The sequence below is a fragment of the Lepisma saccharinum genome, chromosome 14 (assembly GCF_977018435.1).
Source record: "Lepisma saccharinum chromosome 14, izLepSacc3.1, whole genome shotgun sequence".
NCBI classification, from domain to species: domain Eukaryota; kingdom Metazoa; phylum Arthropoda; class Insecta; order Zygentoma; family Lepismatidae; genus Lepisma; species Lepisma saccharinum.
Genome location: NC_139242.1, coordinates 50030894 through 50045364, shown reverse-complemented (window position 1 = coordinate 50045364; position 14471 = coordinate 50030894). Strand labels below are relative to the sequence as shown.

Here is a 14471-nt window from a genome sequence, read left to right as displayed (position 1 = left end):
ATTTTACTTCATGATCCATATTTGAGGGCCCACTACCATAGACAAATTACGGAAATACTAATAGGTTTCTAGAGTTCGAAAGTATTTCGCTCGTTCGGTCGATTTTCGCTCGAGCGGAAGAACTATCAATTCTGTGTGCCATCTTGCGTTGCCCCTGAGAACTATTTACCGCTTGGGCGAAAAACACTCATTGCAGCACTCTAGTGAGCAAGACTTGGAAATGACTGATTTCTATTATTTCCACATAGCCTTTAGCAGTTTACATACCTTTGAGAAGTTTTGGTGCAACTTTCCATTTACCCATGCCTTTGATCTTGTCAATCATCTGCTTCCCAGGAGGGTGGGGGTTCAGTGATTCTCGGAAAAACTACATGCGTAATTTCTTCCAGTCTGCCACAAGGAAGGTTGAACAAAATTTTGAAAAGAACAAATGTTGCTCTTGGACTTGGTTCTAGTGACTCAAAAACAATGGTATCTGAAGGTATCGGTGGGAAAAATTCAACCGATACTTACCGATACTGACACCACTGGTATCAGCTCAGCCCTACTAAATTTGTTGCTATTATTTTCAGGAAAAATTGGAATGTACTTTACTGACACAACTGGTGAACAGGAAACTTGAAGACAGAACTGCCAACTTTTTCCATTAATACTGAAGCATGTTCAATTTAAGAGTAAACAGAATATTTAAGTAAATTTTTCAGTGCTATTTACATAGATGCCCAAAATACAATGTGTTCAGTTCATCTATTAAATACAATAAAACTATATATAGAAAAAGGTATACAACTTACTCATAGCCATCTGAAGGAAAGATATAGACCCTGGATAGATGAGAGACACACCTATAGTGTGAGCAACTACGTAGCTTATAATATCACAAAAAAGGGAATACGAAGTATCTGCTGGTATGTGGGTTCTATGTCCAGGACTGGAAAAAGAAAAAAACGAGATAAAATTAACAGGGATACAAGAAACAAAATTAATTTTTACATAGATGTTTCCGTTTGTTCAATATTACAATAGCCACTCCATTTCATTTATTTACGTCTTTAAATTCTATACAGGTAAGACACACTACTATTATGGCACATTCATGTATTGGAGTACATAATTCTTAATTTGCAAAAAGCATGAATGCATTATTGCAAATCAATTAAAAACTGTAATTTTATAATTATGAAGGTAATGCACATTACAAATCTCAAATGATAACTAGAGCTTAGATTTTTATATTGCAGTAACTTAATGAAATAAGTACATAAAAATAAAGAAAAATATGGTAAAATGTGAACTTGCATATGAATTATTGTAATTTTGTTATAGATTAGGTGTATGTATATAACTTAAAATAAGTACTATTATTACGGTGTATCATTCCATAGGAAGTGGTCACGAGAAACTGTAAATGGCTCAACTATTTTTAATGGTTTGTATTGTAGGGGTTCCAGGTTCGATTCCTGGTAGATGTAATTGCACAGTGGTTCAGACCCCACTTTAAACTGTAGGACCATTCCTGATTTGTGAATCCAAACTCAGAGTGGTCTTATAAGCCACTTTTAACAAAATTGGTGATTTAAGAGCTTTGAATATATTAAATTATCTCAAAATGTGGGGCCTCCCCAATGGCGCAGTAGTAGGGTCATTACCTTGCAATACAGGGGTCCAAGGTTCGATACCCGGTGGATGCACGTAGTGGTTCGGATCCCACTTTAAATTGTAGGTCCAGTCTTGATAGCCTTACTGTGCATAAAGTGACTTAAAACACCAACTCAATCAATGAAAATGATAATGGTTATTAGATTGTCTTAGTTACTGATATTTGTAGACCTGGGGTAATGTAAAGACTACAGTTTTTTTTAGATGTACAAGTAATCTAATTCTCAACTTTAATGCTATCATTTCAGCATATTGGACTTGGATATATATATATATATATATATATATATATATATATATATATATATATAAAAACACAGGAATAGGATCAGAAAAGGTGCCAGAAGGGCGGATAAACACTAATGATGAAGGAGACAGTAAACACTTACCACACGAAGAGAAATTATTCAATATTTCGCGATCTATGTCGCATTTTCAAGTTGAAGAAGAAAGATCGGCGTTACTAGGAGAAGAGGCACAGAATACTGACCGTAGCGTCTCTACGATCAGTGTTGCCAGAAACAGTTGATAGATCACGAGAAGTACTTCCACCAGTGTTTACTGTAAGGTGGGTGGGTAATTTTGGGGAGGAGAGGAAAGGGTTTCTGGTTGGCTAGGTTGAGTCCGGGGGGTATAGTGGCGTGCATGCCTGTTATGTAGGCCCTTTCCCAGTGCCTGCGGAAAGATGTGTCAGAGCGGGGGGGGGGGGGGGGGTAAAAGATGGATGATGGCAACACGGAAGCAGTTATTGAAGGTGGTGTTATGGCTGTTGGTGTGGATGGCAACAGTGAAATCGGAGTTTTGGGTGGAGGAAAGGTGATTATTAATCCTTAGGTTCAAGGGGGTGGAGGTTTCCCCTATGTAGAAGTTGCCGCAGATTTGACAGATGAGGGTGTAAATTAGGTTGGATGAGTGGCAGGTGCCCTTAGGGTGAAGGGTGAACTCGACTGCCCCTGTGGGGATCGGGAGGGTGGGGGAGGTGATGAGTATGGGGCAGGTCTTGCATCTGGGTTTGTTGCACCTGTGAGCTGGGGGGAGTGGTGTGGATGGGGTGGGAGTGTTCCGGAGTGTTTTTGAGGTTGGGGGGGCGACGGAAGACGACCCTGGGTTTATCCCGAAAGATGTCCCTGGTATCAGGATCACTCTGCAGGATGGGGAGGAGGGAGTGGAGGGTATGTCTGATTTTTCATAATATGGGGGTGGTATTGGGTGATCAGGGTTGGAGGGGTTGGTTTTAGGTTGTTTGGTGCGGTTGTGGGAGTTGGCTCTGGTGATTTGTTTGTTGATGAGGGTGGAGGATAGCCACGGTTGGTTAGGGCTTGGTGCAGGCGTAGGTTGTAGTTTTGGCGGGATGAGGGGGATGAGTTGAGGCGCTGGCCTCTGAGGGGCAAGGGAGAATGGGATGGCTTTTTTGGTTGTGGTAGGGGTGTGAGCTGGAGTAGTGGAGATACTGGAGGTGGTTCGGTCGGTTTAATATGTATGGAAAGTTTCCAAGTGATCTCCCGCAATGTGGATGTCCACATCTAGTGAAGGTCACTTGGTCTTTTGAATGGAACCAGGTGAATTTGAGGGTGGTGAAGTCGTTAAGTTGGTTTAGGAATCGTCAGTGAGGGAGGGTTTCGCCATGTGTCCAGAGGAGAAAAATGTCATCTATGAATCTGAGCCATGAGGAGTGGTTTCAGTTGCTGGGAGTCAAGGAATTCCTTGTTCCAGCCTGCCCATGAACAGGTTGGCATAAGAGGGGGCCATGCGGGTACCCATGGCTGTGCCACGTATCTGCAGGTAATGTTGATCACCGAAGCAGAAGTTGTTGCAGGTAAGTACAAGGTTGGCTAGTTGTATCAGGAAGTGAGTGCTGGGATTGTGGGGTTTAGGTCGGCAGTTAAGGAACGATTCTGTGGCACGGAGGCCATGGGCGTGGGGAATATTAGTGTAAAGGGATGTGACATCAACAGTTGTGAGGATGGTGTTAGGTGGTAGGGGTGGTAAGTTATGGATGATGTTAAGGAAGTGGTTGGTGTCACGGAGGTAGGGAGGGCAGGGCTTGGACGAGGGGTTGGAGGTGAGAGTCTAGAAAGGCTGAAATGCGTTCAGTGGGTGAATTGTAGCTGGACACAATGGGTCTCCCGGGTTGTTCGAGTTTGTGAATTTTCGGGAGGGAGGTAGAAAGTGGGGGTGCGGGGGTTTGTCAGGTATGAGTGAGGAGATGGTGGAATTGGATAGGCCTTCAGGGGCTCCTCGGGAGAGGACAAAATCCCGAATTTTGTGTCAAGGTGTGTGGTAGATGAATCAACCGTGGTGGGCTTGTAGGTTGATGAATCAGAGAGTTGACGGGAGGCTTTCCGCCACGTAGTCAGAGGAGTTCATGACTACTGGTGGTGGACTCTTTGTCGGCGGGGAGGATTTTGATGTCCGGGTTGTTGCGGAGGGACCGGAGGGCTTGGTGCTGGGCTGGGGTTAGATTGTGGTGGGAAGAGGAGTTTTGGAGGATGTACTGTCAGAAACATTGTTGATAACAGAGGTGATGTATCTTTCAAGAGGGTGGTTGTTGGGAAGGGAGGGGGGATCATGGGGGGAGGGGGGGCAGAATTGGAGGAGACTGGGATGTGTGTCTGAGGGATTAGCATTGGAGGGGGGATTCTTGGCCCAGAAATACGTCCACCTAAGTCTGCGGGCGAAGGTTTGTATGTCAAATAGTAGCCGGAAATTGTTAGGGGTGGCGGCTGGGGAGAAGGTAAGACCTTTGGAAAGAACGTCAATTTCGGTGGTTGTGAGGTTGTGGTTGGAAAGGTTCAAGACGGAGGTGCAGTCAGTGGGTGGTGGGGGGTGAGGAATGTCAGTGTGCTGGGGGCATCTTTTGTCCGAGGACTGGTGCTCTTCTGTGGTGTGGTGGGAGGGGGGGCATGGTTAGAGATGGTAGGTTGGGGTGGAGTGGGTAGAGGTAAGGGTGGCTCTGGAAGTAAGGGACATGCAGTTTTGTGGTGGTGTTGTGGTGGAAGGGGGAGGGGGAGGGTGCATCCTGCATTCAGGGCTTGTCGGCAGAGAATGGAAAGTTTTTGCAGGTGTTTCTGGTTGAGGTTGTGGGCTATGGACTGGGAAAGGTTCCAGAGTGTGTTGATTTGGTTGTTGTTGTTGCCTGGGGTCAGTAGGAGGATTTTGGTGAGGGACTGGATGGAAATCGAGAGTTCTCGAGTCCGGTGGAGCTGTGATCTGTACATGGTTAGGGTTAGTTCGGCAGCAAAAGTTCTCGCTAGGGGGCGAATATTGGGTTGAATATCGGGGGGCATGGCTGAGAAAGGGAGTTTGGGCGTCAGGCTTTTGGGAGTTAGGCCTAATAAGAGACATGAATGTAAGAAACGTGTGTGACAAACAGATTTGGTGAAGGAAATAATGAGTGACCGGAGTCGGGAGAGTTGGCGTAAGTTGTACACAAAAGGGTTCATATCCAAAAAGGAACAAAAAAACACAGGAATAGGATCAGAAAAGGTGCCAGAAGGGCGGATAAACACTAATGATGAAGGAGACAGTAAACACTTACCACATGAAGAGAAATTATTCAATATTTCGCGATCTATGTCGCATTTTCAAGTTGAAGAAGATCAACTATCAACTGTTTCTGGCAACACTGATCGTAGAGACGCTACGGTCAGTATTCTGTGCCTCTTCTCCTAGTAACGCCGATCTTTCTTCTTCAACTTGAAAATCAGACATACCCTCCACTCCCTCCTCCCCATCCTGCAGAGTGATCCTGATACCAGGGACATCTTTCGGGATAAACCCAGGGTCGTCTTCCGTCGCCCCCCAACCTCAAAAACATCTTGGTCCGGAACACTCCCACCCCATCCACACCACTCCCCCCAGCTCACAGGTGCAACAAACCCAGATGCAAGACCTGCCCCATACTCATCACCTCCCCCACCCTCCCGATCCCCACAGGGGCAGGCGAGTTCACCCTTCACCCTAAGGGCACCTGCCACTCATCCAACCTAATTTACACCCTCATCTGTCAAATCTGCGGCAACCTCTACATAGGGGAAACCTCCACCCCCTTGAACCTAAGGATTAATAATCACCTTTCCTCCACCCAAAACTCCGATTTCACTGTTGCCATCCACACCAACAGCCATAACACCACCTTCAATAACTGCTTCCGTGTTGCCATCATCCATCTTTTACCCCCCCCCCCCCCCCCCGCTCTGACACATCTTTCCGCAGGCACTGGGAAAGGGCCTACATATCAGGCATGCACGCCACTATACCCCCCGGACTCAACCTAGCCAACCAGAAACCCTTTCCTCTCCTCCCCAAAATTACCCACCCACCTTACAGTAAACACTGGTGGAAGTACTTCTCGTGATCTATCAACTGTTTCTGGCAACACTGATCGTAGAGACGCTACGGTCAGTATTCTGTGCCTCTTCTCCTAGTAACGCCGATCTTTCTTCTTCAACTTGAAAATGCGACATAGATCGCGAAATATTGAATAATTTCTCTTCGTGTGGTAAGTGTTTACTGTCTCCTTCATCATTAGTGTGTGTTTACACACACACACACACACACACACACACACACACACACACACACACACACACACACACACACACACACACACACACACGTGCATATGCTACCTTGTGGGGACTCTGTTAGTGCACATACACTGTGGGGACCGGGGGAAATCACAGTCGTAGTCTGATGTGTTTGTTGAAATTATGTGACAAATAACACACTAAAACTATAAACTCCCGAAAATTAGAAGTACCCTACATTGTGAGCAAATTATACAAGAAAAACGTTTCCTATCCTTGTGGGGACACCAGTACCCACAAGGCCTGTGAAATCAGGTGGCCTCGGGTCCCCACAAGGTCTATTAGATTCATGAAAATTTGCACATACACTTCATACACACGATTGATTCTGTACAGACGCTGTGGGGACCGATGTGTAAATAAGTTTGAAAATGCTACCCTGTTGGTACTTGAGAATAAAAGAGAGGAAATACTTTTAGTCTCTGTCGATTTTTGCAGTTTTTGTCGTTTATGATATTTTTAATAAAAAAAATCGTAAATACTTGTCCTGCAGAGAATAAATCACTGGAAAAGAGAAACAGATGTTACATGAAATCGGAGACATCTGACGGTGGATGTAATTAAATGACTGACAAATAAAGTTAGCAAAATAATTACACTAACGAGTGTTGTGCTATTTTGGGTAGAAATGCAAACTTCTGTGTTTTAACATCAAGAGAAAAAGTAAAAAGCTACATAGCACGCGTATTACAAATAATAAAATAATAATGATGATGATGATAATAATAATAATAATAATACCACCACCATGTGATATGATGTGGAAATCTTGCAGAGGGATATAGGACTTAAAATTGATTCAATAAAGTTCCGAGTTCGATTATTTTCTTCCAGTGTCCCTTCAACAATTTTATCTAATCGTCACGATTAACCCAAAAAGCCAGAAAGATACGATGCAAAATGTGATATATGCAAAGTATCTTTCATTGTTCTCACAAACTAGTTGTGTTTAATTTATATACATTTCGAATCATGCTTTGCTTTAAGTTAAATGTTAATTTTTTATCTAAATTCAATTAAACATTACAATGCTGACCAAGGCATGAAACAAGGATCAACAGTGTTACTAAATTAAATTAGTTAATAATTTAAAAAGTGCTTTTACAAGGGATATAACTTCTGATGGAAAATCGAGTAGTGTCCCTACAACGTTGTTATCTTCCTTTGAAGAAATATATAGTGCGCTCAAGGGTAGAAATTTTCCAAGCGGAAGCGGGAGGGGTGTATCATGGGCAAAGTCAATATATTTTTCAAGCAAGCTAAAATGTAACTTTACACGCCATAAAAATACTAACAGTAACTGCTATTATTATTATTGATCTATGTACATTTCTAATTTATGATAATATATTATTCTTTTATGCATTACTTACATCTCACAAATTCAATCAATTTACTTTATGTGCTCGGATGCTTTGAAATAAGGAACTCATGGCTTCAATTCGCGATAGAAATTCGATATACGTTTAAGAAACTTTTCGCTCCACAAGCTTACCTTTTTGGTGTTGAAGTGTATTATGTGCTCACAAGGTATATTACTGCCGATACAAAGTGAGTAGTGTCCCCACAAGGATGATATCTTCTGTTGAAGAAGTGTTTGATGTTCTCACAAGGTTTATTACTTCTGATGCAAAGTGGGTAGTGTCCCCACAAGGTTGTTATCCTCTGTTGAAGAAGTGTATGAAGTCCTCACAAGGCTTATTACTTCCGATACAAAGCGAGTAGCGTCCCCACAAGGTTACTATCTTCTGTTGAAGAAGTGTATGATGTCCCCACAAGGTTTATTACTTCTGATGTAAAGTGAGTAGTGTCCCCACAATGTTACCATATTCTGTTGAAGAAGTGTATGATGTCCCCACAAGGTTTATTACTTCTGATGCAAAGTGAGTAGTGTCCCCACAAGGTTACTATATTCTGTTGAAGAAGTGTATGATGTCCTCACAAGGCTTATTACGGTACTTCTGATGCAAAGTGAGTAGTGTCCCCACAAGGTTACTATATTCTGTTGAAGAAGTGTATGATGTCCTCACAAGGCTTATTACTTCTGATGCAAAGTGAGTAGTGTCCCCACAATGTTATCATATTCTGTTGAAGAAGTGTATGATGTCCCCACAAGGTTTATTACTTCTGATGCAAAGTTAGTAGTGTCCCCACAAGGCTACTATATTCTGTTGAAGAAGTGTATGATGTCCTCACAAGGCTTATTACTTCTGGTGCACAAGTGATTTGCGTCCTCTCAATGTTGTTATCTTATGTTGAGGAAGTGTATGATGTCCTCAAAAAGTGCAGGGGGGCTTAAAAATTTTCGAAGGAAGGAGGGGCGACATAACACATGGGTGAAATCAATATTTCAGTCATGGAAGCTACAAGTTAGATCAAACTAAATTAATGCTTACTGGAAGAAAGCAATGTTTCGTTTCTTTTCCTTATGCCTCAGGCCTCCCCGATGGCGCAATGGTAGCGTCGTCGCCTTGTATTCAAGGGGTGCTGGGTTCGATACCCGGTGGAGGCACATAGTGGTTCGGATCCTACTTTAAACTGTAGGTCAAGTCCAAATTTGCTTTACTATGCATAAAGTGGACTTAAAACACCAACTCAATCAACCAATCAATCAACACTATGTCAGTGTTATATCTAAGGAGAAGGCAACTGTGAATTCATTATGGCGGGGAAACAAATATGTTTTTTTTCTTTTCGCTTTGGAAGATTCCTTCCACTGCAACTGCTTACTCATGATATCCGATTAACTGTAAACCTGTTGAAGGGAAAGAACGGCGCCACATATCATGGAGGAAGAAGAAGGAAGTGCAGGCACAGTGAATGCTCCGGTGGGAAAAGCAGGCAGATCATAATGTTTTTTTTTTAATTTATAGCAAGTGTCATTTTTCTCTTCGGTGGGTCCTTTCGGCGGTACGAACGTTCAAAAGAGTCCGTTTTTTTTACATTGCTCTCTGTGGTAAAACCACGCGTGCTAGGGGTGCAAGGAACACATATTGAGACCAGACGATATATCGCGATATTGAGGAACTATCGTCCAGGCGATATTAACTAGACGATATATCGTCACGATATTTTTGCGATATATATTGTAGGGAGGGAGACGATATATCACCCATATCACGATACGGAAATAATATCGTATCGTCTGCGACGATATTTTCTTGACAATATATCTCGATATCAAAATTCCGATATTGTACATCCCTAGATTCAAGTCCAATTTATGCACAGATGTTAATCAGCCCGCCTCTGCATCGGATACGATATTTGTATTTTAAAGTTTACGTATTCTGGTTATTTCACGTCAGGAACATGGTGATTGAACAAACACAATGACGAGGATTCGAACCTGGGACCTCTGACATACTACCAGTCGCAACGGAAAGCAGACTTCAGTTTGCGGGATCCAGAAGTCCTGTCCCGGGAAACTTCGGGAAACGATTTCCTTACTTTCGGGATTTCCGATAGGTCAGGAATTTAAAATGATCGCGAAATAAGAATTCTGGATATACTTAATTATCGGAAGGGAAATCTTCTAGAAATGGCATCAAAATACCGAAAATAATTTCTTTGGGGACAAAATGTGCGTGGAACTCAATAATTTCAGGAGTGGTAGGAAATTCTGAACATTACCCATCCATAAAATTTTCTGAACTAGTCGGGAAATACGTGAAATTTTCTGTCCTGAAGATCGGGATAGTTTTATAAACCGTATCGATCCCGTCCCAGACCCATAAACTCCGATCACTTACACCCATAAAGTAAAAAAAAAAACAGTTTTTTAAGTCCACTTTATGCACAGTAAGGCTAATCGGGACTGGACCTACAGTTTAAAGTAGGATCCGAACTACTATGTGCCTCCACCGGGTATCGAACCCAGCACCCCTTGAATACAAGGCGACGACGCTACCACTGCGCCATCGGGGAGGTCTGAGTCATCAGGAAAAGAAAGGAAACATTGCTTTCTTCCAGTAAGCATTAATTTAGTTTTATCTAACTTGTAGACCTATTTCATTTGATGATTTTTGGTCTTTCCATTAATTTACAGTGAACGATAATATTCTCTAAATAATTTGAAAAATGTAAATAGTTAGGTCGTCTTCTGTGGCAGAGAAGTAAGTGTAGCGCCAGAATTCCTGGATTCGAATCTTTGTCAAGGCATAATGTGTTTTTGTCTTTCCATCTATTTCACAATTTTTTCCTTGTCGTCGCGATTAGCTAAATTGGCAGAAAAGCGAAGTAAAATACAGATGGGATTAGTTTGATATTTTCTCAAACAGCACATTTGCAAGGGTCATTCAGGGTTGACCGACCAAGACTACAAGTCCTACAAGGACAAAAATACGTGAGTCTTTTAAAGGAATCTTCCTGAACATACAGGCATAGCTGCTATCAATGTGTCAGTTCCGTGAGTTATTTGGCGTTGAAGAAAATAGACTGCTGTCATAGCCACCGCAGCATATCTTGATTTTTTTGTCAGTGCTTCATCTGTCTAAAATTTCTTCTCTCTCATATTATCTTTAAGTGGCTCAAATAAATCTGATATTCACTAAGAGCTAAGCCCGGGGTGTATGAACATGAAGCAAAACCCTTTCGGAGAGTTATTGCTGTCAAATTGACCATGTGGGGAAATTATGGTGAAGGATAACATTTGCAGACAACATCAACGTCTTATTTATACAAATGTCATTATACGGCACCCTTCATCAATGTGCAGGAAAACTGGGCATAAATCATGACCCTTTTCCCAAAAATTCACATAAAGAACACCTTACATGTCCCAGTCGGACAAATGTGTCCACACGGTTCATTCGTGAGCAACTAGCGTTCTTCGCCAAGCTGTTCAGATCATTCGTACACTCTTGCCCATTCTCCGGCAGTTTTATCGTTCTCCTATTTATCATTGCATATTACACTATACCGAAAGTCACCGGTAGATGAATTTGCTTAGTTTGATTGATTGATTTGTTTTAAGTCCACTTTATGAACAGAATGGCTAATCGGGACTGGAGCTACAGTTTAATGTAGGATCCGAACCACTGTGCCATGTGCCTTCACCGGATATCGAACCCGGGACTTGATTACGAGGCGACAACATTACCACCAGGGAGGCCCTGAATTTGCTTAGTGTCTCGTACAGTCGCTAACTAGTCAACCGACCGTCCCTCACAAAAACGCGGCGCAGAAAATGGAAAAACTGTAGCAGAGGGAAGTTTATAATCGCATAACGTTGATCCCCGTAACTAGCAACAGTCACCTGAAAAAAGAATCATCTGAAGCGTCGCCACGAGTACTGTTTGCTAAATGTAAGATGTTAGGGAGGAGAGCTCTCGTTTTATGACAACTGTAGAGGAAATTGCAATTTTGTCGCATACGTCCTTCGATATTTTCTTCTTATGCCACAGTAATGATATCCCCAGTTAAGAAAACTCTAACAAAGCATCCACGACAAGGATAATTTGCATAGGCATTCCTTCACCTACCGCATTTTCTCAAAATTGATCCATACAACTACAAGCATCCCCATATCTTTTTCCCAAACTGGGGAAGGATTTTTCACTTCGAGCACTTGGGAGCAGGGTAATATTTCATATCATAGAAAATTACTGTGACATTTTATTATTATTATCATTATTGTTGTCGTTGTTTTACAAATCATAAAATTTAAATTGAATTGAAAATACCGTGGCGTTGTTGCTAAGTTCAGACTTGAGTCCTCTGTTTAAATAGAAACTGGATTCGACTTGCTTCCTTTCCATAAACTTTAACATTTATTTTAGGAACAGTTCAGTGTCTTTTTTTTTCTTTTTTTTTGCACGATGTGTATATCAGAGACTAGGGTCAACCCGATGGCGTAGTGGTAATGGCGTGGCCTTGTAATGAAGGGGTTCCGAGTTCGGTAGTCGGCGGAGACAACCAAAATTTCGGATCCCACTTAAAACTGTCGGTCAAGTCCCGATTAGCCTATCTGTGCATAAAGTAGACTTAAAAACAAAAACTCAAATATCAGAGACCACTAAGTCTGATATCTTTGAAGACACACCTTGTCCATGTTTTCACGCAACAATTTCACTATTCAAATGATATTAGGTGTTCCCAGACATCTCAGGTAGGTCAAGTGCTTCACTGTCCCCCCCTTTCCCAATATGAGCGCGAATGCTAACGTCCTACAAATTTTGGAGTAAGGAAAGAAATAAAAGCTCATTAAAAATAATATGGGTTATATTTAAAGATTCGTATTTTGCATTTCTGATTTTAACAAAAGTTTTAGCATATTTAAGAATATTTCAGTCAGAGGCGCAACCACGAATTTTTGTTTGGGGGCAACCACTAGGATGAACGAATCAATAATGATAACAACACGATTGTAATTAGTATTACTATATTTATTATTAATAATAGTAGTAGTACCAAACATTATTATTCACGCAATAAGGGGGGGTTAGAAGTCGGCGTTAAAGCAATAGTGTTGGATCAAACTATTTGAAATATTTTTTCAACACTTTCATTTTCATTAGCTAATAATGAAAAACAAGCACACAAACTGAATTTTTGAACGGCAGAGAATGCATAACGAATATAATTTTTATGGCGAGCGAAGTGAGCAAGAAAAGTTTTAGAACCAAAATTGTGAAAAATGAAAATAATATATATTCTCTTTTACATTTTTTTTTCTTTCATTTGGATCGTTCGGCTCCTAGGGCTGACTCCCACCTCCCCTCTAGCTACCTACGACTCTGAACTTGATTTGACTGTAAGAAAATTAAGTATTGCGAGCAAGAAAAATACGAAAAGTATTTTTATTTGTATAAAATTTGAAATAAAGTAGCGTAGTTGCCCTTCTTCTCCCCCGCTGCAGGTGGCTTTGCCGTCTAGAAAAAAAATGCAAGAAATACGTGAAAAGTTATTCCATATTGAGCATCCTTTGTCCTGTTACTCTTAGAGTCTGCCAGTCTTGCTTTTCTTCTACTTCAATGTTTGACCCCCCCTTTCCCCCCAGAATGGATTTCGTCGAAGGTTGGGGGCAATGCCCCTACCCCCTGTCGTTGGGCCACTGATTTCAGTTATGTCTGTAGAACATCATTTAAAACGCCCTACTGCTACTACTTTGAGGGAAAAAATTCAAGAAGCGCCTTCTGTGGATGGCTCCCTAGTCCCCCTTTCCTATCCCTCGCTAGGGGCTTGAAAATAATAAACGTGTATTCATATCATTAACTTACAGACTGTGTTGCGACAATATATTTCTTTTGTTTGCTGCGAAGAAAAACACAACGTTTATGTGCGAAAATATGAAAAAAATAATTTATATGTCACTCACAAAGTACTACAGGGACTACCCGGTTTGAAATTTTAAATACCGAGATCCGGAATTTCTTGCACGATGAATAATATTGATATCTCATTGTTTTTGTTTTCAAAGGAGGTATAAGTTCGACGGGACGATCCCGTCCCCACGATGTCTAAAATTGACAAAAAATCACATATTATGCAAAATGTCGGTGCTTGGTGGAGGGTAACCGTGGGTAAGGCGCCAGAAAATCTAGCTGGTTATATTTTTCATTATTGACAATGTAATTGTTTTTGGAAAAAATAAACTCGTTGGAATCATTACGAATATTAAATATCTGAATTCAAAAACATCTGAAACACTTGAACGTGGATCGATCTCGGAAAGAACCCCATTGGAACAGAGGCGCTACCACGAATTTTTGTTTGGGGTGGCAAGTGCCAGGATAAATATGCCATATTAATAATAGTAATAATGCTAATAATAATAATGTTAATAATGTTATTATTATAACATTATTATTATTGATTTTGCCATATTTTACTTCGCTTATTGTGCTACTTTTGGCTAATTTGCCAAAATGGGGATGAGTGATGATTTGATGAAATTGATGAATAGACACACACTCACAAACATCCATGCCCAAGCCGCAATTCGAACTCGGCACCAACATTATTATTATTATTATTATTATTATTATTAGTAGTAGTAGTAGTAGTAGTAGTAGTAGTAGCAGCAGCAGCAGAAGTAGTAGTAGTAGTAGTAGTAGTAGTAACAAAGACATTATTACCCTCGTAAATTATGCAATAAGGGGTAGAAGTTGGCGCTAAAGCATTTGTGTTCGAACAAACGATTGAATTATTTTTCAATACTTTCAATTTCACGTTGATAAATGCATTCCAAATATAATTATTTTTTACATTAACATGTATAAC

General features: G+C 41.2%; 1 protein-coding gene across 4 annotated transcripts in view; it reads right to left on the bottom strand.

Annotated features, from left to right (window-relative positions):
- Positions 1-14471, bottom strand: part of LOC145998875 (phosphatidylserine lipase ABHD16A) — a 130358-nt gene that overhangs the window by 65393 nt on the left and 50494 nt on the right. For all 4 annotated transcript variants that reach the window (XR_014443349.1, XR_014443350.1, XM_083135571.1 and 1 more), the window contains exon 5: positions 795-931. Coding sequence is in view for 2 of the 4 variants with exons in the window: in XM_083135571.1 (XP_082991697.1) it covers positions 795-931 (137 nt within the window). In the remaining 2 variants the exon portion in view is untranslated. The remainder of the gene's footprint in view (positions 1-794; positions 932-14471) is intronic.